Genomic DNA, 25,735 nt, shown 5'->3' on the forward strand with positions numbered 1-25,735 from the left:
GCTGAGGCAGGAGGTTCCCTTAAGGCCAGGAGTTGGAGGCTGCAGTGAGCTGTGATTGCACCACCGTACTCCAGCCTGGGTGACAGAGCAAGATCCTGTCTTTAACAAAAAAAAAAGAAAGGGTCAGGTGTGGTGGCTCACACCTGTAATCCCAGCACTTTGGGAGGTCAAGGTGGGTGGAACACGAGGTCAGGAGTTCGAGACCAGCCAGGCCAATATGATGAAACCCCGTCTCTACTAAAAGTACAAAAATTAGCTGGGCATGGTGGTGGGTGCCTGTAGTCCCAGCTACTCAGGAGGCTGAGGCAGGAGAATCGCTTGAAACCGGGAGGCGGAGGTTGCAGTGAGCCCAGATTGCCCCACTGCACTCCACCATGGGCAACAGAGTGAGACTGTCTCCAAAGAAAAGAAAGAAAGAAAAAAGAAATGGGGGGCCAGGTGAGCCCCATCCCGAAGCTTTCGAATCAGCACTTGCTGTTGAACAAAGTCCAGAGGTCACTCTTGTGCCTGCTAAGGCCTGAAAGGCATGGCTGTAAGTCATGGGCAGGTATGAACCCTGTCTTCCAGCTGCAGCGTGGGCCTGGACTTTTTCTTGGAAGGTGGGGCCAAGCAGGCTGTACCTGACTGTTCCTCTCTCCACAGTGTCTGTTGCAGAGACCATGTCTGCCAACGGGGCAGAGGCTGATGGCAGCACCCAGGTGACAGCGGAAGAACCGGTACAGCAGGTGAGGAAGGGCCAGGACCAGGGACTGCCCCGACCCTGTGATTCCTGTGCAACGAGGCTTCCCACACCAGGGTGCCCTGGCAGGGAGCCAGGGATATGCCGGCAGCCCACGGAGCCAGAGAGGTTTATTCCTCGGTGGGGTACAGACCACTCACTGGTGTCCCCAGTTGGGAGCAGGGGAATCTCAAAGGCCCTTGGAGGGCCTGAGGGGTCAGGGTTCTGTCTGAAACTACCTGCCCTCCACAACCGCTAAGCCAAATCTTCCTCACCTCTGAAGTCTCTCTCAGGGACCTCCTAGGAAGCCAGTTTCTATTCCAGATCTCTCATCCATAGGTTATTTTACTAGGAAGCCAGTTTCTATTCCAGATCTCTCATCCGTAGGTTATTTTACTAGGAAGCCAGTTTCTATTCCAGATCTCTCATCCATAGGTTATTTTATTTTACATACATATTTTTTCAGATGGAGTCTTGCTCTGTCACCCAGCCTGGAGTGCAGTGGTGACATTTTGGCTCACTACAACCTCTGCCTCCCAAATTCAAGTGATTCTCCTGCCTCAGCCTCCCGAATAGCTGGGGTAACAGGCGTGCGCCACCACGCCCGGCGAATTTTTGTATTTTTAATAGAGACGGAGTTTCACCATATTGGCCAGGCTAGTCTCGAACTCCTGACCCGAAGTGACCAGCCCGCCTCGATCTCCCAAAGTGCTTGGGTTACAGGCGTGAGCCGCCGCACCTGGCCCCAAAGATAATTAAAATTAAAAAATCAAGTGGTACGCTGGATGTGACCCATGGGCTATAGTCTGCAGCCCCCAGTTTAGACCCTAACTGCCATGAGAATGGGACTCTTGTCCCTTATCACCACCTGGCACATCGCTGGAATAAAGTGCAGGCTCATGTAACTAGGCTGTGTTAAAGGAAGCACGCGGGCTGGGCGCCGTGGCTCACGCCTGTCATCCCAACACTTTGGGAGGCTGAGGTGGGCGAATCATGAGGTCAGGAGTTCAAGACCAGCCTGGCCAACATGGTGAAACCCCGTCTCTACTAAAAATACAAAAACAATTAGCTGGGCATGGTGGCGCCTGTCATCCCAGCTACTCAGGAGGACGAGGCAGGAGAATCGCTTGAACCCAGGAGGTGGAGGTTGCAGCGAGCCGAGGTCACGCCAGTGCACTCCAGCCCTGGTGACAGTGCAAGACTCCGTTTCAAAAAAAAAATAAATAAAAGGAAGCATGTGGCGAAACCCCAAGGTTCCTGACTTGTGCAACCACCTGGATGCAAAGTGTGGGTAAACTGAGCCGTTTCACTGGCCAGGAGTGAGAGCAAAACTTCAGGGCACCCTGAGTTTCTGGCTGAGCCCCCCATCCTCCCCCGCCCAGTTTGCCTGAGCCACTTCTCTCTCATAGCCCAGTGTGGTGGACCGCGTGGCCAGCATGCCTCTCATCAGCTCCACCTGCGACATGGTGTCCGCTGCCTATGCCTCCACCAAGGAGAGCTACCCGCACGTCAAGACCGTCTGCGACGCGGCAGAGAAGGGAGTGAGGACCCTCACGGCGGCCGCTGTCAGCGGGGCTCAGCCAATCCTCTCCAAGCTGGAGCCCCAGAGTGGGTGAAGTCCCAGAGGGCCCTGAATCCCCCTCCTGGCACTTTCCCTGGGTGGGGAGTAGGGGGGTCTACCCAGCTCTTGGTGCCGACCCCGAACAATTACGAGGTGACCTTCCACCAGTCACATTTGCGTCTTACTTAATTTCTTTCGGCAGTTGCATCAGCCAGCGAGTACGCCCACAGGGGGCTGGACAAGTTGGAGGAGAACCTCCCCATCCTGCAGCAGCCCACGGAGAAGGTAACGATGTCCGCCCTCGGGGGCTCTGCCGAGACAGGGACCTACCTGGGTATGGAGTGCGCTGGTCCCAGCTTAACTAGACAGGCTTGATGGCATCCTCCCTGCTCCCTCTCCTGTCGGTTCCCATCCCCACCCCGAATGCACTCCCCACAGGGCAGCTGGAGGGATAATTGCAAAGCCAGCCAGATTACAGGTGCCCGCCACCACACCCGGCTAGTTTTTTTTTTTTTTTTTTAAATTTATTTATTATTATTATACTTTAAGTTGTAGGGTACATGTGCATAACGTGCAGGTTTGTTACATATGTATACTTGTGCCTTGTTGGTGTGCTGCACCCATCAACTCGTCATTTACATCAGGTATAACTCCCAATGCAATCCCTCCCCCCTCCCCCCTCCCCCCTCCCAACACCCGGCTAGTTTTTGTATTTTTATTTTTTTTTTTTGAGACGGAGTCTCACGCTGTTGTCCAGGCTGGAGTGCAGTGGCGCCATCTCGGCTCACTGCAAGCTCCGCCTCCTGGGTTCACGCCATTCTCCTGCCTCAGCCTCCTGAGTAGCTAGGACTACAGGCGCCCGCCACCGCGCCCGGCTAATTTTTTTTTTTGTATTTTTAGTAGAGACGGGGTTTCACTGTGGTCTCGATCTCCTGACCTTGTGATCCGCCCGCCTCGGCCTCCCAAAGTGCTGGGATTACAGGCTTGAGCCACCGCGCCCGGCCAAGTTTTTGTATTTTTAATAGAGATGGAGTTTCACCATGTTGGCCAGGCTGGTCTCGAACTCCTGACCTCAGGTGATCCACCCACCTCGGCGTCCCAAAGTGCTGGGATCACAGGAATGAGCCACAGTGCCCAGCCAACTTGTTTTTATAATAAAGTTTTATTGGCACACAGCCATGACCATTTATTTACATATTGTCTACGACTGCTTTCACCCTACAATGGCAAGGTTGAGTAGTTGCGACAGAGACTGTGACCCACAGTACTGAAAATCTTAGTTATGTGGCCCTTTACCCAGAATGTTGACATCCCTATAACTGTTTTATTAGTCAGAAAAGCTTGGAGGCAGGAAAGTCAAAACATCAAAACACCATGTTCCTGGCCGGGTGCGGTGGCTCATGCCCGTAATCCCAGCAGTTTGGGAGGCCAAGGCGGGCGGATCACCTGAAGTTGGGAGTTTGAGACCAGCCTGACCAACATGGAGAAACCCTATCCCTACTAAAAATACAAAATTAGCCAGGCGTGGTGGCGGGTGCCTGTAATCCCAGCTACTTGGGAGGCCGAGGCAGGAGAATCGCTTGAACCCGGGAGGCAGAGGTTGCGGTGATCTGAGATCACGCCATTGCACTCTAGCCTGGGCAACGAGAGTGAAACTCTGTCTCAAAGAAAACAAAAACAAAAAACACCTTGCTCTGGCCAGGCGCGGTGGCTCACGCCTGTAATCCCAGTACTTTGGGAGGCCAAGGTGGGCAGATCACAAGGTCAGGAGATCGAGACCATCCTGGCAAACACGGTGAAGCCCCATCTCTACTAAAACTTCAAAAAAAAAAAGAAAAATTAGCTTGGCGTGGTGGCGTGCACCTGTAGTCCCAGTTACTTGGGAGGCTAAGGCAGGAGAATCACTTGAACCCGGGAGACAGAGGTTGCAGAGAGCCCAAACTGCGCCACTACACTCCAGCCTGGGTGACAGAGCGAGACTCTGTCTCAAAAAAAAATAAAACAAACAAAAACACCATGTTCTAAATTGTGTCCTGCCCCTCAGCAGCTGAGTGGCCGTCACACAAGTTACTTTGCCTCTGTGGGCCTCACTGTCTTTCTTTTTTTTTTTTTTTTTTTTTTTTTTTTTTGAGATGGAATTTTGCTCTTGTTGCCCAGGCTGGAGTGCACTGGTACAGTCTCAGCTCACTGCAACCTCTGCCTCCTGGGTTCAAGCGATTCTCCTGCCTCAGCCTCCCAAGTAACTGGGACTACAGGTGCACGCCACCACACCTGGCCAATTTTTGTATTTTTAGTAGAGATGGGGTTTCACCATGTTGGTCAGGCTGGTCTTGAACTCCTGACCTCAGGTGATCCACCTACCTTGGCCTCCCAAAGTCTTAAGATTACAGACATGAGCCACAACACCCAGCCTGGGCCCTACTTTCTTTTCCACAGAAAGGCGATGCTGACCTGGTGTTAACACCTGAAGGCCTAGAACTGCACATGGCTTGTATCAAATGTTGGCTCTTAACATTTAAAATAAAATAAATTTTTTTTTTGTGACAGGTTCTCGCTCTGTCACCCAGGGTGGAGTGCAGCCTTGAACTGCTGAGCTCAAGCAAGCCTCCCATCTCAGCCTCCCAAGTAGCTGGGACCACAGGCACACATCACCATGCCTGGCTATGTTTAATTTTTTGTAGATGTGTGTTTTCACCATGTTGCCCAGGCTGTTCTCAAACTCCTGTTCTCAACAGATCCTCCCGCCTCAGCCTCCTGAGTAGCTGGGACTATAGGTGCATCCACCACGCCTGGCTAATTTTTGTACTTTTTGTCAAGACGGAGTCTCGCCATATTGCCCAGGCTGGTCTCCAACTCTTGGGCTCAAGCAATCCTCCCGCCTCAGCCCCACAAAGTGCTAGAATTATAGGAGTGCGCCACTGTCCCTACCTCAGTTTCCCTTAATCACCGCTTTTTAAAGACTCTGTCTCCAAATACAGTCACATTCTTACCCCTGGGGATCAGGATTTCAGCATATGAATTTGGGGTTGAGGGGGCCGGGCCATAATTTGACCTATAATAGCCTGGGATGAAGAAATGAGGCACAGACCAGGCGCGGTGGTTCACGCCTTAATCCCAGCCCTTTGGGAGGCCGAAGTGGGCAGATCACTTGAGGTCAGGAGTTCGAGACCAACCTGGCCAACATAGCAAAACCCCGTGTCTACTAAAAATACAAAACTTAGCCAGGTGTGGTGGTGAGTGCTTATAATCCCAGCTACTCCGGAGGCTGAAGCAGGAGAATCACTTGAACCCGGGAGGCAGAGGTTGCAGTGAGCCGATATCGCGCCACCGTGCTCCAGCCTGGGCAACAGAGCAAGGCTGTGTCTCAAAAAAAAAAACAAAAACAAAACACCCTCCTTCAGATAAGTGTGAAGCTTAATCGGTTATTGTTTGTGTCCCTAGGGCACAGGCCGCCTGCTTTGTGTCTGTGTCCAGTGCTCAGCGGGCAGCCTGGCACAGGGTAGATGCTTTTTTTTTTTTAGTGTTTTGAGATGGAGTTTCACTCTTGTTGCCCGGGCTGGAGTGCAATGGTGCGATCTCAGCTCACTGCAACCTCTGCCTCCCGGGTTCAAGCGATTCTCCTGCCTCAGCCCTCCCGAGTAGCTGGGATTACAGACATGCACCACCACGCCTGGGTAATTTTGTATTTTTAGTACAGACGGGGTTTCTCCATGTTGGTCAGGCTGGTCTCGAACTCTCGACCTCAGGTGATCCGGCTGCCTCTGCCTCCCAAGGTGCTGGGATTACAGGGGTGAGCCACCACCCCAGCAGGTAGATGCTTATTAAGTATTCAGGGGCTCCATGTCCGCTTCGGCCCAGTGGTTACAGAAGGGCCACCCTCAGGCACCACCTGCTTGCGTCTGGGTCTCTAGCATCAGAAATAGGTGCTCCCTGGGTTGGAGGCAGGACAAGCCAGCCCACATCCCAGCATCCTAGGACTTTCCCTGAGACCGCCTACAGGGACAGGCAGCTCATTCATCCACTCGATATTGAGTGCCTACTGTATGCCGGGGGGCTCTGCTGTCCCATCATGGTCACACTTCTTTCCTCCCATTTATGCGGAAATGACCTTAGCTGGGAAACAGCAGAGCGGGTGTCAACTTGCACCCTTTTTTTTTTTTTTTTTTGAGACAAGGTCTTGCTCTGTTGCCCAGGCTAGAGTGCAGTGGCATGATCTCGGCTCACTACAGCCTCGACCTCCTAGACTTCGGCAATCCTCCCAGCTCTCAGCTTCCTGAGAAGCTGGGACTACAGGTGTGCACCACCAGACCCGGCTAATTTTTTAGTTTTTTTGTAGGGGTGGGGCTTTGCTGTATTGCCCAGGCTGGTCTCTCTAACTCCTGGGCTAGCCGGGCACGGTGGCTCATCCTCTAATCACAGCACTTTGGGAGGCTGAGGCGGGTGGATCACGAGATCAGGACAACAGAGCAAGACTCCGTCTCAGAAACAAAACAAAAAACAAACTCCTGGGCTCAAGCAATCCTCCCGCCTGCCTTGGCTTCCCAAAGTGCTGCAGTTACAGTTGTGAGCCACTGTGCCCAGCCATGCCTGCAGCTTATCAGCAAAGGCCAATAGTGGGCTTGGCTGAGGGGGATGGAAACTGCCGAGCTCACAGGAAGATGGCGAAATGTCAGCCAGGAGCCCCCATCGTAGGGCCAAACCCTTGCATTCCCTTTCTCTCCCACTGATAACCGTGGGAGGCCAACGGTCCTTGTGTTTACAGAAGGGATAAGCTCAGGGTGAATTCTTCAAGGTCGTTGAACGGAGCAGCAGCTGGGAGCTTTTTTCTTTTTCTTTTTTTTTTTTTTGAGACGGAGTCTCGCTCTGTTGCCCAGGCTGGAATGCAGTGGCGTGATCTCAGCCCACTGGAAACTCTGCCTCCTGGGTTCAAGTGATCTTCCTGCCTCAGCCTCCCGAGTAGCTGGGATTACAGGTGCCCGCCACCATGCCCAGCAAATTTTTGTATTTTTAGTAGAGAGGGGTTTCTCCATGTTGGCCAGTCTGGTCTCGAACTCCTGACCTCAGGTGATCCAGCTGCCTCGGCCTCCCAAAGTGCTGGGATTATAGCGTGAGTCACCGTGCCTGGCCAATTTTTGTATGCTTTGTAGAGGTGAGGTCTTACTGTGTTGCCCAGGCTGGTCTCACACTTCTGGGCCCAAGCGATCCTCCCACCTCAGCCTCCCAAAGTGCTGGGATTGACAGGTGCGAGCCACCATGCCTGGCCTGCTGTGAGCTCTTGACTTTTTGAGAGGCGCAATATATCCTCTCAATTCTGGGCCCTGTGAGTTTTTTCCCCCTTTGCAAAGAGGTGACTTTCCCCAGGTTCTGGGGAATGGCGGTGTTGTCAGAGCTAGATTTTAATCTGGGCCAGTGTGAGAACGTGCATGTTCAGTGAGTGTAGTGCTGCTGTTAAAACCTGACTCTCGGGGGTGGTGGCTCAAACGCCTATAATCCCAGCACTTTGGGAGGCTGAGGCGGGCAGATCACGAGCTCAGGACATCGAGACCATTCTGGCTAACACAGTGAACCCTGTTTCTACTAAAAATACAAAAAATTAGCCAGGCGTGGCGGTGGGCGCCTGTAGTCCCAGCTGCTGGGGAGGCTGAGGCAGGAGAATTGCTTGAACCCGGGAGGTGGAGGTTGCGGTGAGCCGAGATCGCGCCATTGCACTCCAGCCTGGGCAACGAGAGCAAAAACTCTGTCAAAAAAAAAAAGTCGGGCATGGTGGCTTACGCTGGCTCACATCCCAGCACTTTGGGAGACCAAGGTGGGCGGATCACGAGGTCAGGAGATCGAGACCATCCTGGCTAACACGGTGAAACCCCATCTCCACTAAAAATACAAAAAATTAGTTGGGTGTGGTGGCGAGTGCCTGTAGTCCCAGCTACTCGGGAGGCTGAGGCAGGAGAATGGTGTGAATCACTGGGAGGCAGAACTTGCAGTGAGCCAAGATCGCGCCACTGCACTCCAGCCTGGGCGACAGAGAGAGACTCCATCTCAAAAAACAAAACAGGCCGGGCGCGGTGGCTCAAGCCTGTAATCCCAGCACTTTGGGAGGCCAAGACGGGCGGATCACGAGGTCAGGAGATCGAGACCATCCTGGCTAACCCAGTGAAACCCCGTCTCTACTAAAAAATACAAAAACCTAGCCGGGCGAGGTGGCAAGCGCCTGTAGTCCCAGTTACTCGGGAGTCTGAGGCAGGAGAATGGCGTAAACCCGGGAGGCAGAGCTTGCAGTGAGCTGAGATCCGGCCACTACGCTCCAGCCTGGGCGACAGAGCGAGACTCCATCTCAAAAAAAAACAAAAAAAACAAAAAACAAAAACAGGCAGGGTGCAGTGGCTCATGCCTGTAATCCCAGCACTTTGGGAGGCTGAGGCGGGCAGATCACCTGAGGTCAGGAGTTCGAGACCAGCCTGACCAACATGGTGAAACCCCATCTCTACTAAAAATACAAAATTAGCTGGGCGTGGGTGCATACCTGTAATCCCAGCTACTCGGGAGACTGAGGCAGGAGAATCACTTGAACCCGGGAGGCGGAGGTTGTAGTGAGCTGAGATCATGCCATTGCACTCCAGCCTGGGCAACAAGAGTGAGACTCCATCTCAAAAACAATAACAACAAAACAAACAAAGAACATGATATTAGCCAGGCGTAGTGGCAGATGCCTGTAATCCCAGCTACTTGGGAGGCTGAGGCAGGAGAACTGCTTGAACCCAGGAGACAGAGGTTGCAGTGATCTGAGATGGTGTCACTGCACTCCAGCCTGGGCAACAGGGCAAGACCCTGTCTCTAAAGAAGGAAGGGAAGGGAAGGGATGGGAAGAAGGAAGGGAAGGGAAGAGGAAGAAAAGAAGGAAGGAAAGGGAAGGAAAGAAACGAGGCACAGAGAGGTAGAGTGACTTGCCTGAAGCCACACATCTGAGAAGCAGCAAGCTAGGGACGGAGCCTAGGTAGCCTGGCTGCAGAGTATGAGATCATGCCCATGACTCCAGACTCGGGGTCACCTGGTGGATGGCACTGCCTGCCTCCGTCTCCCTGGAAGTTGGGGTGCAGGAGAGGGGTGCCCAGGTACAGAGGGAAGGCGGAGATGCTGGGGTCACCCGATGGATGGCTCTCCCTGCCTCAGTCTTCCTGTAAGTTGGGGTGCAGGAGAGGGGTTCCCAGGTATGGAGGGAAGGCGGAAATGCTGGGGTCCCCCGGGGATGGCATTCCCCGCCTCCGTCTCCCTGGAAGTTCAGGTGCAGGGGAGGGGTGCCCAGGTATGGAGGGAAGGCAGCGATGCTGGGGTCACCTGGGGGATGGCGCTCCCCGCCTCCGTCTCCTGGAAGTTGGGGTGTAGGGGAGGGGTGCCCAGGTATGGAGGGAAGGCAGAGATGCTGATGCTGTTGCCTCTCCTAGGTCCTGGCGGACACCAAGGAGCTTGTGTCGTCCAAGGTGTCAGGGGCCCGAGAGATGGTGTCTAGCGCCAAGGACACGGTGGCCACACGAGTATCGGAGGCGGTGGACGCGACCCGCGGTGCTGTGCAGAGTGGCGTGGACAAGACGAAGTCTGCAGTGACTGGCGGGGTCCAGTCCGTCATGGGCTCCCGCGTGGGCCAGATGGTGCTGAGTGGGGTCGACACGGTGCTGGGGAAGTCGGAGGAGTGGGTGGACAACCACCTGCCCCTTACGGACGCCGAGCTGGGTGAGTGTGGCCAGTCGGCTGCTCTGAGACCCCTCCCCGGGCCCCCTAACCGGAAGCCGCTGTTGGCCTCGTGGGGTCTGTCCCTCACTGCCGCCTGGTCCCTGCCACCTCTTCCCAGCATCTTGGAATCTCATCACCAACGCAGTCCCCCTCTCTGTCCTGCTTACCAGCTCCCGCCCTCACCCTCCACAGTCTCCTCCCCACAGCAGCCATCAGAGGGCGTCTGTGAGCATCTGAATCATAGCCCATCCCTCCTCTGCCCACAGCCCTCCATGGACCCTACCTCCCTTGGGGTCAAGGCCCAAGTCCTCATCACAGCCAGCCCACAAGGTCCTGCACAACCTGCCCTGTCCTCTCCCCGCCCTCCTCCTCTTCCCCCTTCGCTCACTCTGTTCCTGCATAAATATGTGACTAAACTTGAGATCTCACTGAACCCTGGTGTTCCTGCCAGGCCAGAAATCCCACGTCAGTCATCTCGGTCATATACTTGCACTCCCTGCACTGTTTATTTGATATCCTTCTTTCTTTATTATTTATTTATTTAGAGACAGAGCCTCGCTCTGTCACCTAGGCTGGAGTGCAATGGCGTGATCTTAGCTCACTGCAACCTCCGCCTCCTGGGTTCAAGTGAGTTTCCTGCCTCATCCACCTGAGTAGCGGGGATTACAGGTGCCCGCCACCACGCTTGGCTAATTTTTTTTTTTTTTTTTTTTTTTTTTTTTTTTTGAGACGGAGTCTCGCTCTGTCGCCCAGGCTGGAGTGCAGTGGCCGGATCTCAGCTCACTGCAAGCTCCGCCTCCCGGGTTCGGGCCATTCTCCTGTCTCAGCCTCCTGAGTAGCTGGGACTACAGGCGCCCGCCACCTCGCCCGGCTAGTTTTTTGTATTTTTTAGTAGAGACGGGGTTTCACCGTGTTAGCCAGGATGGTCTCGATCTCCTGACCTAGTGATCCGTCCGTCTCGGCCTCCCAAAGTGCTGGGATTACAGGCTTGAGCCACCGCGCCTGGCCTAATTTTTTGTATTTTTTAAAAATTTATTTTTATTTTATTTTTATTTTTATTTATTTATTTTTTTTTGAGATGGAGTCTCTCTCTGTCGCCCAGGCTGAAGTGCAGTGGCACAGTCTCGGCTCACTGCAAGCTCCGCCTCCTGGGTTCACGCCATTCTCCTGCCTCAGCCTCCTGAGTAGCTGGGACTACAGGAGCCCGCCACCATGCCCGGCTAATTTTTTGTATTTTTAGTAGAGACGGGAGATAGGGTTTCACTGTGTTAGCCAGGATGGTCTCGATCTCCTGACTTCGTGATCTGCCCATCTCAGCCCCCCAAAGTGTTGGGATTACAAGCGTGAGCCACCGTGCCTGGCTAATTTTTTGTATTTTTAGTAGAGATGGGATTTCACCATGTTGGCCAGGCTGGTCTCGAACTCCTGACCTCGTGATCCACCCACCTCGGCCTTCCAAAGTGCTGGGATTACAGGCATGAGCCACCGTACCCAACCCTTTTTTATTTGTTCGTTTTAGAAATAGAGTCTCACTCTGTTGCCCACTGTGGAGTGCAATGGTGCGATCATAGCTCAATGCAGCCTCAAACTCCTGGGTTCAGGCGAGCCTCCCACCTCAGCCTCCTGAGTAGCTGGGACTACAAGCACACAACATCATGCCCAACTAATTTTTGTTTATTTAATTTTTTGTAAAGACGGAGTCTCCCTCTGTCATCCCGGCTGATCTGGAACTCCTCAGTTGGAGTGATCCTACTGCCTTAGCACCCCAAAGTGCCGGGATTGGGATTTTTGCAAATAAGAAGCTTAGGATAGGCCGGGCGCGGTGGCTCAAGCCTGTAATCCCAGCACTTTGGGAGGCCGAGACGGGCGGATCACAAGGTCAGGAGATCGAGACCATCCTGGCTAACACGGCGAAACCCCATCTCTACTAGAAACACAAAAAATTAGCCGGGCGAGGTGGCGGTGCCTGTGGTCCCAGCTACTCGGGAGGCTGAGGCAGGAGAATGGCGTGAACCCGAGAGGCGGAGCTTGCAGTGAGCTGAGATCTGGCCGCTGCACTCCAGCCTGGGCGACAGAGCGAGACTCCGTCTCAAAAAAAAAAAAAAAAAAAAAAAAAAAAAAAAGAAGCTTAGGATATAGGCAGGGCGCGGTGGCTTACGCCTGTAATCCCAGCACTTTGGTGGGCCGAGGTGGGCAGATCACTTGAAGTCAAGAGTTTGAGACCAGCCTGGCCAACATGGTGAAACCCAGTCTCTACTAAAAATACAAAAATTAGCCAGGCATGGTGGTGGTCATCTCTAATCCCAGCTACTCAGGAGGCAGAGGTTGCAGGGAGCCGAGATTGGGCCACTGCACTCCAGCCTGGGCGGCAGAGTGAGACTCCATCTCAAAAAAAAAAAAAAAAAAAAAAAAAAAAGTATAGGTACAGAAGGATTAAATAAATACATGCAGCCGGGCGCAGTGGCTCACAGCTGTAATCCCAGTACTTTGGGAGTGGGAGACTGAGGCAGGCGGATCACCTGAGGTCCAGAGTTCGAGACCAACCTGACCAACATAGAGAAACCCCATCTCTACTAAAAATACAAAATTAGTTGGGCGTGGTGGCGCATACCTGTAATCCCAGCTAACTCAGGAGGCTGAGGCAAGAGAATCGCTTGAACCTGGGAGGCAGAGCTTGTGGTGAGCCGAGACTGTGCCACTGCACTCCAGCCTGGGCAGCAAGAGCAAAACTCCATCTCAAAGAAAAAAAATAAAGGCCGGGCGTGGTGACTCATGCCTGTAATCCCAGCACTTTCAGAGGCTGAAGCAGCTGGATCACGAGGTCAGGAGTTCGAGACCAGCCTGGCCAACATGGTGAAACCCCGTCTCTACTAAAAATACAAAAACTAGCCAAGCGTGGTGGCACGTGCCTATAATCCCAGCCACTCAGGAGGCTGAGGCAGGAGAATCGCTTGAACCCGGGAGGCGGAGGTTGCAGTGAGCTGAGATCATGCCACTGCACTCCAGCCTGGGCAACAGAGCGAGACTCTGTCTCAAAAATAAATAAATAAATACATGCATACATATATATGAACCTACGAACATGGGATGAGGCCGGGCACGGTGGCTTACACCTGTCATCCCAGCACTTTGGAGGCTGAGGTGGGAGGATCAGTTAAGCCAGGAGTTCCTGACCAGCCTGGACAACATAGTGAGACCCTGTCTCTACAAAAAATGTAAAAATTAGCTGGGTGTGCTAGTGCACGCCTGTAGTCCCAGTTGCTATTTGAGAGCCTAAGGATCACTTGAGTCTGGGAGTTCAAGGCTACAGTGAGCTATGATCGCACCACTGCACTCCAGCCTGGGCAACAGAGCAAGACCGTACTTCAAAAAATAAAAACCAACAAAACAAACAGATCTAAACATAGAAAAGGTACAGGAAGCCAGGTGCAATGGCTCACACCTGTAAACCTAGCACTTTGGGAGGCTGAGGCGAGCAGATTGCTTGAGTCCAGGAGTTCAAGACCAGCCTGGGCAGCACAGTGAGACCCCATTTCTACAAAAAATACAAAAGTTAGCCGGGTGTCTTGCCGTAGTCCCAGCTTCATGCAGTCCCAGCTACTCGGGAGGCCAAGGTTGGAGGATAACTTGAAGCTGGGCGGTTGAGCCTGCAGTAAGCTGAGATCATGTCACTGCACTCTAGCCTGGGCAAAAGATCGAGACCCTGCCTAAAAAAAGAAGAAAAGGTACAGGAAAAAGGCCGGGATCAGTGGCTCACGCCTGTAATTCCAGCACTTTGGGAGGCCAAGGTGGGCGGATCACGAGGTCAGGAGATCGAGACCATCCTGGCTAACATGGTGAAACCCTGTCTCTACTAAAAATACAAAAAAACTAGCCGGGCGAGGTGGCAGGCACCTGTAGTCCCAGCTAGTCGGGACGCTGAGGCAGGAGAATGGTGTGAACCCGGGAGGCGGAGCTTGCGATGAGCTGAGATCCCGCCACTGCACTCCAGTCTGGGTGACAGAGTGAGATTCCGTCTCAAAAAAAAAAAAAAAAAAAAAAAAGGCCGGCGCGGTGGCTCAAGCCTGTAATCCCAGCACTTTGAGGTCAGGAGATCGAGACCATCCTGGCTAACACAGTGAAACCCCGTCTCTACTAAAAAATACAAAAAAATAGCCGGGCGAGGTGGCGGGCGCCTGTAGTCCCAGCTACTCGGGAGGCTGAGGCAGGAGAATGGCGCAAACCCGGGAGGCGGAGCTTGCAGTGAGCTGGGATCCGGCCACTGCACTCCAGCCTGGGCGACAGAGCGAGACTCTGTCTCAAAAAAAAAAAAAAAGAAAAAAAGGTACAGGAAAAATATGGTTCATATGGTATTATAATCTTATGGGACCACTATATGAGGTCCGTTGTTGGCTGAAATGTCATTATTCTCTTTTTTTTTTTTTTGAGATGGCATCTCACTCTCACCTAGGCTGGAGTGCAGTGATGTGATCTCGGCTCACTGCATCCCCACCTCCCGGGTTCAAGCGATTCTCCTGCCTCAGCCTCCCAAGTAGCTGGGATTACAGGCTAGTGCCATCAAGCCTGGCTAATTTTTGTATTTTTAGTAGTGATGGGGTTGTTCCATGCTGGCCAGACTAGTCTTGAACTCGTGGCCTCAAATGATCTGCCCGCCTTGGCCTCCTAAAGTGCTGGGATTACAGGCATGAACCACTGCGCCCGGCCGACACTGTTACAATCTTATGGGACCTCTGTAGTATATGCGATCCATTGCTGGCTGGAATGCTGTTGTCTCTGCAGGACTGCATAATGAACATTCAGGGCTATATTCACAGGTTGACCAAGGCAGGTCTGGCCTGCGGGCCATCGTTAGACCCTCCCGCTAGTCTAAGGTCTCTGATTCTTGTGAGGTTTGACTTCCCTCATCCCCATTTTGCAGATAGGGAAAACCAAGGCAGAATCCTTTGCTCCCAGGCCTTCGGGGTTTATTTATTTATTTATTTATTTGAGAGAGTCTCGCTCTGTCACCCAGGCTGGAGTGCAGTGGCCGGATCTCAGCTCACTGAAAGCTCCGCCTCCCGGGTTCATGCCATTCTCCTGCCTCAGCCTCCCAAGTAGCTGGGACTACAGGCGCCCGCCACCACGCCTGGCTAGTTTTTTTTGTATTTTTTTTTAAGTAGAGACGGGGGTTTCACCGTTTTAGCCAGGATGGTCTCGATCTCCTGACCTCGTGATCCGCCCGTCTCGGCCTCCCAAAGTGCTGGGATTACAGGTGTGAGCCACTGCGCCTGGCCGGCCTTCGAGGTTTATAAGAAGCAGAACTGGGGTATAAACTGGACAGCATGGCCGCGTGTGGTGGCTCACGCCTATAATCACAGCACTTTGGGAGGCCGAGTCGGATGAATCACTGGAGATCAGGAGTTCGAGACCAGGCTGGCCAACATGGTGAAACCCCGTCTCTACTAAAAATACAAAAATTAGGCTGGGCGCGGTGGCTCAAGCCTGTAATCCCAGCACTTTGGGAGGCCGAGACGGGCGGATCACGAGGTCAGGAGATCGAGACCATCCTGGCTAACCCGGTGAAACCCCGTCTCTACTAAAAAATACAAAAAACTAGCCGGGCGAAGTGGCGGGCGCCTGTGGTCCCAACTACTCGGGAGGCTGAGGCAGGAGAATGGCGTAAACCCGGGAGGCGGAGCTTGCAGTGAGCTGAGATCCGGCCACTGCACTCCAGCCTGGGCGACAGAGCCAGACTCAGTCTCAAAAAAAAAAAAAAAAAAATACAAAAATTAGCCGGGCATGGTGGCGGGCACCTGTAATCCCAGTTACTTAGGAGGCTAAGGCAGGAGAATCACTTGAACCCAGGAGGCAGAGGTTGCAGTGAGCTGAGATCACACCACCGTACTCCCACCTGGGTGAGAGAGCGAAACTCCATCTCTAAATAAATAAATAAACTGGACAGTGTGATTCCTGGGACCGTCTGCATGGGACGAGCCCAGCTGTGTGTTCTGGTCTTCACAGAGACTCTTCTCCTTTTCCTTGCAGCCCGCATCGCCACGTCCCTGGATGGCTTTGACGTCGCGTCCATGCAGCAGCAGCGGCAGGAGCAGAGCTACTTCGTGCGTCTGGGCTCCCTGTCAGAGAGGCTGCGGCAGCACGCCTATGAGCACTCGCTGGGCAAGCTTCGAGCCACCAAGCAGAGGGCACAGGAGGCTCTGCTGCAGCTGTCGCAGGCCCTAAGCCTGGTGAGGTTCCGGGGGGTCGGGGCCCTGAGCCAGCAGCCTTCACCCCACAGCAGACGCCCACCCAGAGCTCAGTGACTTATTGCCTACCCCTCTGCAGGCTGGCGGGGCCGTTCCCGCTTGCTCCTGGCACTGTCTCTGGTTGTACACTCATTTGCTCAGGCTGCTGCCACAAACCACAGTGTCTGCGGCCGGGCACAGCTGCTCACACCTCTTTGTGTGAGTCCCTCAAGTGCTTTGGGAGCCCAAGGCAGGAGGATTGCATGAGTCCGGGGGGTTTGAGACCCTCCTGGGCAATACAGCAAGACCCCACCTCTACAAAAAATAATTTAAAACAATTAGCCGGGTGTGGTGGTACATGCCTGTAATCCCAGCTACTTGGGAGGCTGAGGCAGGAGAATCGCTTGAGCCCAGATATTGGAGGCTGCAGCGAGCTATGATTGTACCACTGCACTCCAGCCTAGTCAACAGAGCAAGAGCCCATCTCAAAAAAAAACAAACAAAAAAAAATCGCAGTCAGGTGGGGTGGTTCATTCCTGTAATCCCAGCACTTTGGGAGGCCCAGGCGGGTGGATCACAAGGTTAGGAGTTCAAGACAAGCCTGGCCAACATGCTGAAACCCCATCTCTACTAAACATACAAAAATTAACCAGGCACAATGGCAGGCGCCTGTAGTCCCAGCTACTCAGGAGACTGAGGCAGGAGAATCACTTGAACCCGGACGGCAGAGATGGCAGTGAGCCGAGATCATGTCACTGCTCTCCAGCCTGGGCAACAGAGTGAGAGTCCATCTCAAAAAAAAAAAAAAAAAAAATCGCACTGTCTGGGAAATGTAAACAACAGATATTTATTTCCTCACGTTTCTGGAGGCTGGAAGTCCAAGATCAGAGTGTCCTTTTGGGGCGTCTCTCCTTGACTTGTAGACAGCCATCTTCTCTCCGTGTCTTCACGTGGTCGGCCCTTCCCTCTGTGTATGTCTGTGTCCCAATCTGTTTTTTTTTTTTTTTGAGACGGAGCCTCACTCTGTTGCCCAGGCAGGAGTGCAGTGGTGTGATCTCAGCTCATTGCAACCTCTACTTCCTGGGTTCAAGTGATTCTTGGGCCTCCATCTCCAGAGTAGCTGGAATCACAGGCACTTGCCACCACGTCTGACTAATTTTTGTATTTTTAGTAGAGACGGGGTTTCACCATGTTGGCCAGGCTGGTCTTGAACTCCTGACCTCAAGTGATCTGCCGGCCTCGGCCTCCCAAAGTGCTGGCATTACAGACATGAGCCACCGTGCCCAGCTCTAATCTCCTCATTTAAGGAGCCCAACCCTTTATGGATTGGAGCCCACCCTAATGGATAGCTTCATTTACCTTTAATTACCCTTTTTTTTTTTTTTTAGAGACAGGGTCTCACTGTGTTTCCCGGGCTGCAGTGCATAAGCATGGCTCACTGCAGCCTCTAAGGTTCACCCATCTTGGAGCATATGTCTGCCATCATTCCTCTTTATTTTTCTTTTCTCTTAAACTTTATGTAATATATAAAAATGAAGTCTCACTGTATTGCCCAGGCTGTTGTGGAGCTCCTGAGCTCGTGATCCTCCCGCCTTGGCCTCCCAAAGCACTGGGATTGCAGAAGTGAGCGTGCTTCATTCCTTTGGAAGGGTGAATCATATTTCATTACAAGCCCTTTTTTTTTTTTTTTTTTTTTTTTTTTTTTTTGAGACTGAGTGTGGCTCTGTCACCCAGGGTGGAGTGGAGTGGCGCAATCTCGGCTCACCGCACCCTCCTTCACCCAGGTTCAAGTGATTCTCGTGCGCCAGCGTCCCGATCCCGAGTAGCTAGGATTACAGATGCGCACCACCACGCCCGGCTAATTTTTGTATTTTTAGTAGAGACAGGGTTTCACCATGTTGGTCAGGCTGGTCTCCCAACTCCTGAGCCCAGGTGATCCACTCACCTCGACCTCCCAAGGTGCTGGGATTACGGGCGTGAGCCACTGTGGCCAGCCTACAAGCACTTTGTGTTTTTTTTTTTTTTTTTTTTTTTGAGACGGAGTCTCGCTCTGTCGCCCAGGCTGGAGTGCAGTGGCACCATCTCCACTCACTGCAAGCTCCGCCTCCCGGGTTCATGCCATTCTCCTGCCTCAGCCTCCCGTGTAGCTGGGACTACAGGTGCCCGCCACCGCGCCCAGCTAATTTTTGTATTTTTAGTAGAGACGGGGCTTCACCGTGTTAGCCAGGATGGTCTCGATCTCCTGACCTTGTGATCCGCCTGTCTCGGCCTCCCAAAGTGCTGGGATTACGGGCGTGAGCCACCGTGGCCAGCCTACAAGTACTTTTTAAGCCTTTGCTAGTTCCGTCTGCTCATCTCCCATTGGCCAAAGCCAGCCACATGTCCAGGCTCCCTTGTAAAGGCAGGAGAAATTGACGTAATGGGAGGAGCTACAGGGGACGTGCGGCCATTCTTCCCACCGACCACACAGAGCATGAGTGTGTCAGTGATTAAACCAAAGGCCCCAGAGCTCACCATAGCCAGGAAACCCTTCCTCCCTCCCTTTCTCTCTTCTAGACCATCATGTAAGTCAGATGATGGATTCCCTGGGTTCCCTCTGGAATCCCGCCTCTCCCAGGGGAGCCTCCTTCCCTCACCTCTCTCTCCCCTGCCCCAGATGGAAACTGTCAAGCAAGGCGTTGATCAGAAGCTGGTGGAAGGCCAGGAGAAGCTGCACCAGATGTGGCTCAGCTGGAACCAGAAGCAGCTCCAGGGCCCCGAGAAGGAACCGCCCAAGCCAGAGGTACCCATGAGGGACTGGGGGGGTGGCCTGGGGTACTTGGAGTCCCGATGCCACTCTCTACACCTCTGCTTCATGGGCCTACCTGCTTCGAGTGCTTTCCCCAGCCTCACCTGCTTTCAGGAGCTAATGACACCTCCTCCAGGAAGCCTGCCTTGATTTCTCCTCTTGGGCCTGCATGGGTATGGCTTTTTTTTTTTTTTTTTTTTTTTAGAGTGTTGCTCTGTCACCCAGGCTGGAGTACAATGGCATGATCTTGGCTCACCTCCTGGGTTCAAGTGATTCTCCTGCCTCAACCTCGCTAGTAGCTGGGATTATAGGAGCTTACCACCACACCTGGCTAATTTTTTATGTATTTTTAGTAGAGACAGGGTTTCACCATGTTGTCCAGGCTGGTCTTGAACTCCTGACCTCAAGTGATCTCCCCTCCCCGGCCTCCCAAAGTGCTGGGATTACAAGCATGAGCCACCGAGCCTGGCCCCTAGTAGCAACTTCTGACTAGTATTCTCCGGCCCCCTCCACTCTATCTCAAGCCTTGGCCTCTTGTGTTCTCTAATGGATCTCGCTGCCTGTCCCACCACCCACTTAAGCCCCCCAGGGGCAAAGGAAGGTTGCAGTGAGCCGAGATTGCGCCACTGCACTCCAGCCTGGGCAACAGAGGGAGATTCTGTCTCAAAAAAGCGAAAATGTCCTGAAATTAGATGAAGGTAGTATTTGCACAACCTTGTGAATATACTAGAAACCACTGAATTGTACACTTCAAAGGGTGAGTTTTATGGTGTGTGGATTATATATCAATTTTTGAAATATTTGTTTATTTATTTATTTTTGAGACAGGTTCTCACTCTGTTGCCCTGGCTGGAGTGCAGTGATGCCATCACAGTTCACTGTGGTCTCACTGTTGCAGGCTCAGGCAATCCTCTCGCCTCAGCCTCCTGAGTAGCTGGGAACACAGGCGCGTGCCACAGTGCCTGGCTAATTTTTTTTTTAATTTTTAGTAGAGACAGGGTCTCACTGTGTTGCCCAGGGTGGTCTTGAGCTCCTAGCCTCAAGCAATACTCCCACTTTGGCCTTCCAAAGTACTGGAATTACAGGCATGAGCCACCATGCCTGACCCCAGTTTTTATTTTTATTTTTTTGAGACAGAGTCTCACTCTGTTGCCCAGGCTGGAGTACAGTGGCGTCATCTCAGCTCACTGCAAGCTCCGCCTCCCAGGTTCACGCCATTCTGTGGCCTCAGCCTCCCGAGTAGCTGGGACTACAGGCACCCACCACCACACCCGGCTAATTTTTTTTTGTATTTTTAGTAGAGATGGGGTTTCACCGTGTTAGCCAAGATGGTCTCGATCTGCTGACCTCATGATCCACCTGCCTCAGCCTCCCAAAGTGCTAGGATTACAGGCATGAGCCACCGCGCCCGGCCTATTTGTTTATTTATTTATTGCTCTGTCACCCAGGCTGGAGTGCAGTGGCACAGTCTCGGCTCACTGCATCCTCTGCCTCCTGAGTTCAAGTGGTTCTCCTGTCTCAGCCTCCCCAGTAGCTGGGATTACAGGCATGCACCACCACGCCTGGCTAATTTTTGTACTTTTTAGTAGACATGGGGTTTGCCATGTTGTCCAGGCTGGTCTCAAACTCCTGATCTCAGGTGATCTGCCCACATCGGCCTCCCAAAGTGCTGGGATTACAGGTGTGAGCCACTGTGCCCGGACCCAGATGAATTTTTAAAAAGCTGAAATGAGATCATATCGAAAGCACATAGTAAAGGCTACAAAAATGAGATGTATAAAGATATCGTGACTATCTCTATAAATGCAAATTGTTCGGGAGGCAGAACTGGACCGTCTCCAGCCTAAAACTGTTTCCTGTTTCCTCCACTGCTAAGCACAGCAGCCAGAATGACCTTTCAAATGAGAAAACCAGATCTTATCTCTCTCACGTGGACACCTTCCCATAATCCCTGGCTCAAGTCCAGAGTCCTCCAGCTGCCAGGGCTCTGGGCAAAACCCTACCTCCCAGTGTGTACCTTTTTTTTTTTTTTTTTTTTTTTTGAGATAGAGTCTCACTCTGTCGTCCAGGCTGGAGTGCAATGTCGTAATCTTGGCTCACTGCAAGCTCCGCCTCCTGGGTTCAAGCGATTCTCCTGCCTCAGCCTCCCGAGTAGCCAGGACTACAGGCACCTGCCACCACCCCCAGCTAATTTTATTTATTTATTTATTTATTTTTTTTTATTTTTTTTTTTTTGAGACGGAGTCTCGCTATGTCGCCCAGGGTGGAGTGCAGTGGCCGGATCTCAGCTCACTGCAAGCTCCGCCTCCCGGGTTTTTACGCCATTCTCCTGCCTCAGCCTCCCGAGTAGCCGGGACTACAGGCGCCCACCACCTCGCCCGGCTAGTTTTTTGTATTTTTTAGTAGAGACGGGGTTTCACCCTGTTAGCCAGGATGGTCTCGAACTCCTGACCTCGTGATCCGCCTGTCTCGGCCTCCCAAAGTGCTGGGATTACAGGCTTGAGCCACCGCGCCCGGCCTATTTATTTATTTTTGAGACAGAGTCTCACTCCATCACCCAAGCTGGAGTACAGTGGCGTGATCTCGACCCACTGCAGCCTCCATCTCCTGGGTTCAAGCAATTCTCCTGCCTCAGTCTCCCAAATAGCTGGGACTACAGGCGCCCGCAACCACACCCGGCTAATTTTTTTGTATTTGTAGTAGAGACAGGGTTCTGCCATGTTTGCCAGGCCAGTCTAGAACTCCTAACATCAAGTGATTTGCCCGTCTTGGCCTCCCAAACTGCTAGGATTACAGACCAGAGCCACTGCGCCCGGCCTAATTTTTGTATTTTTAGTAGAGACAGGGTCTCACCATGTTGGCCAGGCTGGTCTCAAATCCTGTCTCTGCTCATCTCACTCCCTGACCAAGGAAATTTTCAAGGACCTGATTTCAACTGTGTTCTCACCCAACGGTTTACAACTTCTGCCTAGAAAGTTCTTCCAGGCTATCCCAGCCTGGCTTCTACTTTTTATTTTTTAACAGTGTTTTTTTTCTTTTTTTTTTTTGAGATGGAGTCTTCCTCTGTCGTCCAGGCTGGAGTGCAGTGGCACGATCTCGGCTCACTGCAAGCTCTGCCTCCTGGGTTCACACCATTCTGCTGCCTCAGCCTCCCAAGTAGCTGGGACTACAGGCGCCCGCCACCACGCCCGGCGAATTTTTTTGTATTTTTAATAGAGACGGAGTTTCACCATGTTAGCCAGGATGGTCTCAATCTCCTGACCTCATGATCTGCCCGCCTTGGCCTCTCAAAGTGCTGGGATTACAGGTGTGAGCCACCGCGCCCAGCCTTTTTTTTTTTTTTGTAACAGTTTTATTGAGATAACATTTTCATACCATACAACTCATGCATTTAAAGCATACACATCGGCCAGGCTCGGTGGCTCACGCCTGTAATCCCAGCACTTTGGGAGGCCGAGGCAGGCGGATCATGAGGTCAGGAGATCGAGACCATCCTGGCTAACACAGTGAAACCCCGTCTCTACTAAAAATACAAAAAATTAGTCGGGCGTGGTGGCGGGCGCCTGTAGTCCCAGCTACTCGGGAGGCTGAGGCAGGAGAATGGCGTGAACCCGGGAGGCGGAGCTTGCAGTGAGCGGAGATCCGGCCACTGCACTCCAGCCTGGGCAACAGAGCGAGACTCCGTCTCAAAAAAAAAAAAAGCATACACATCACTGGTTCTTAGCATTGCACGACTATCCCTATCTCATCTCATGCCCCTAAAAAGAAACCCTTTTCCCATCAGCAATCACTGCCCCATTTTCTCCTCTTCCCGACCACGTATCCCCTCCTGTCTCTGTGGATGGGCCTGCCCTAGACATTTCATAGAAATGGGATCCCACCCTGTTTGGCCTTTTGTGTCTGGCTTCTCACACTGAGCGTGACGTCCTTGGAGCTCATCCACGCTGTGGCCTGCATCAGATCCCTGTGACTTTCCGTGGTTGAGTCGCATTCTGTTGTATGGGTGGATCACATTCTCTTCACCCATTCATCAACCGAACGACACTTGAGTTGTTTCCACGTTTTGCCTTGCCCCTGTGTGCACGCCTGTGTGTGTGGACGTGTGTTTCCGTTTCTCTTGTGCATACACCCACAACTAGAATTGCTGAGTCATGTGATAATTCTATGGTTTAACATTTTGAGAAACCGCTAGACTGTTTTCCAAAGTAACTGTATCTTCAGTACAGATGAGGGTTTCACCACGTTGGTCAGGCTGAACTCCTGACCTCGGGTGATTCACCCGCCTCAGCCTCCCAAAGTGCTGGGATTACAGGCATGAGCCACCATGCCAGGGCTCCTTATGATTTTGATTTGCATTTCCTTAATGACTTACAATGTCAAGCAGCCTTTCATGTGCTCTCCCTGTATCTTCTTTGGTGATTTGTCTATGCTTTTAAAAAAATTTGACTAGTGGCCGAATGCAATGGCTCATGCCTGTAAATCCACCATTTTGGGAGGCTGAAGTGGGCAGATCACTTCGGCCCAGGGGTTTAAGATCTGGGCAACTTAGTGAGATCCTGGCTCTACAGAAAATTTTAAAAATGTAGCTGGGCATGGTAAGTGAGTGCCTGTAGTCCCAGCTACTCAGGAGGCTGAAATGAGAGGATAACTTGAGCTCAGAAATTAGAGGCTGCAGTAAGCTATGATCACACCACTGCATTCCAGCCTGGGCGACAGGGTGAGATCCTGTTTCTAATTAAAAGAAAAGAGGCTGGGCGCGGTGGCTCATGCCTGTAATCTCAGCACTTTGGGAGGCTGAGGAGAGCAGATCACTTGAGGTAAAGAGTTCAAGACCAGCCTGGCCAACATGGTGAAGCCCCATCTATACTAAAAATACAAAATTTAGCCGGGCGTGGTGGCATGCGTCTGTAATCCCAGCTACTTGGGAGGCTGAGGCAAGAGAATCGCTTGAACCCAGGAGACGGAGGTTGCAGTGAGCCAAAATCATGCCACTGTATTCCAGCCTGGGCAACAGAGCAAGGCTCTTATCTCAAAAAAAAAAGAAAAAAAAAAGAGCCGGGCTCGGTGGCTCACGCCTGTAATCCCAGCACTTTGGGAAGCCGAGGCGAGTGGATCACGAGGTCAGGAGATGGAGACCATCCTGGCTAACATGGTGAAACCCCGTCTCTACTAAAATACAAAAAATTAGCCGGCTGTGGTGGCGGGCGCCTGTAGTCCCAGCTACTCAGGAGGCTGAGGCAGGAGAATGGTGTGAACCCGGGAGGCGGAGCTTTCAGTGAGCCGAGATCGCGCCACTGCACTCCAGCCTGGGCGACAGGATGAGACTGTCTCAAAAAAAAAAAAAAAAAAAAAAAAAATTTCACCTGTGGAAAGGGTTTTCCCCAAGGTTAGTGGTAGAACCCCTCTTTCCCTGGCTTCAGCTCCGGTTGCCTTTCCTGAAACAAATGGTCCTGATTGGTGTCCCCACCTCCGTTCTCAGCAGGTCGAGTCCCGGGCGCTCACCATGTTCCGGGACATTGCCCAGCAGCTGCAGGCCACCTGTACCTCCCTGGGGTCCAGCATTCAGGGCCTCCCCACCAATGTGAAGGACCAGGTACAGCAGGCCCGCCGCCAGGTGGAGGACCTCCAAGCTACCTTTTCCAGCATCCACTCCTTCCAGGACCTGTCCAGCAGCATCCTGGCCCAGAGCCGAGAGCGCGTCACCAGCGCCCGCGAGGCTCTGGACCACATGGTGGAATACGTGGCCCAGAACACACCTGTCACGTGGCTCGTGGGACCCTTTGCCCCCGGAATCACTGAGAAAGCCCCAGAGGAGAAGAAGTAGGGGGAGAGGACAGGACGCAGCGGGCCCCGTCTATGCTGCAGCTCTGCTCTGGAGTCTTCAACCCAGGGCTCCTTTCAAACCGATTTTCTGGCCACTCCACCAGCTCTTCTGTGCTGTCTGCTTGGGAAGCTAAGGGTCTCAAAACTGAGGCATCACCCAGCTGACCAATCTCTCAGTCCCTCTGAGCTTGGAGGAAGCGTGTTCTGAGCCTCTCCCTATCAGTCAGTAGAGAGAGATGTCCAGAAAAATATTTTTTCAGGAAAGTTCTCCCCCACAGAATTTTTTTTTTCCTTGTTAAAAGTCAGGAATATAGGCCGGGTGTGGTGGCTCACGCCTGTAATCCCAGCACTTTGGGAGGCCAAGGCGGGCGGATCACCTGAGGTCAGGAGTTCAAGACCAGCCAGGCCAACATGGTGAAACCCCGTCTCTACTAAAAATACAAAAAAATAAAAATGAGCCAGGCGTGGTGGCGGGCGCCTGTAATCCCAGCTACTCGGGAGGCTGAGGCAAGAGAATCACTTGAACCCGAGAGGCAGGGGTTGCAGTGAGCCAAGATCACGCCATTGCACTCCAGCCTGGGGGACAAGAGCGAGACTTAGTCTGAAAGAAAAAAAAAAAATCAGGGATATAGTTCATATCCCACTTCTTTGTTTACACCAATGTCCCTGGATATCAGCCTGTAGCTAATGGACTTGGATTTCTGGTCTAAGTGGGCATCCTAGGGATGGGGTGGAACACTGAACTTCTAAGCCTCAATGTAGTGTAGAAAGGTGCTGGGGCCTGTCTGGCAAGCCTTGTTGAAATGCTCTGTCATTCAGTATTGCCTTAATAAACTTCACCCACAACTGCATGCAGGCCGTGTGTGTATGCGTGTGTGTCTTCATCTGTCCCTGCTGCT

At 52.5% G+C, this 25,735-nt stretch overlaps 2 protein-coding genes across 3 annotated transcripts in view; both read left to right on the forward strand.

The window, feature by feature from the left end:
• PLIN3 (perilipin 3) overlaps positions 1-25,687 on the forward strand; it is a 30,850-nt gene extending 5,163 nt beyond the window's left edge. The window contains exons 2-8 of the mRNA XM_050770537.1: positions 643-725; positions 2,128-2,326; positions 2,482-2,564; positions 9,719-10,004; positions 16,029-16,228; positions 18,882-19,007; positions 24,493-25,687. Of these exons, the coding sequence (XP_050626494.1) occupies positions 660-725; positions 2,128-2,326; positions 2,482-2,564; positions 9,719-10,004; positions 16,029-16,228; positions 18,882-19,007; positions 24,493-24,837 (1,305 nt within the window). The 5' untranslated portion in view covers positions 643-659 and the 3' untranslated portion in view covers positions 24,838-25,687. The remainder of the gene's footprint in view (positions 1-642; positions 726-2,127; positions 2,327-2,481; positions 2,565-9,718; positions 10,005-16,028; positions 16,229-18,881; positions 19,008-24,492) is intronic.
• MYDGF (myeloid derived growth factor) overlaps positions 1-25,735 on the forward strand; it is a 408,533-nt gene that overhangs the window by 195,585 nt on the left and 187,213 nt on the right. The gene's annotated exons all lie outside the window — the stretch shown is intronic.

Source organism: Macaca thibetana, chromosome 19, assembly GCF_024542745.1.
Source record: "Macaca thibetana thibetana isolate TM-01 chromosome 19, ASM2454274v1, whole genome shotgun sequence".
Taxonomy (NCBI): domain Eukaryota; kingdom Metazoa; phylum Chordata; class Mammalia; order Primates; family Cercopithecidae; genus Macaca; species Macaca thibetana.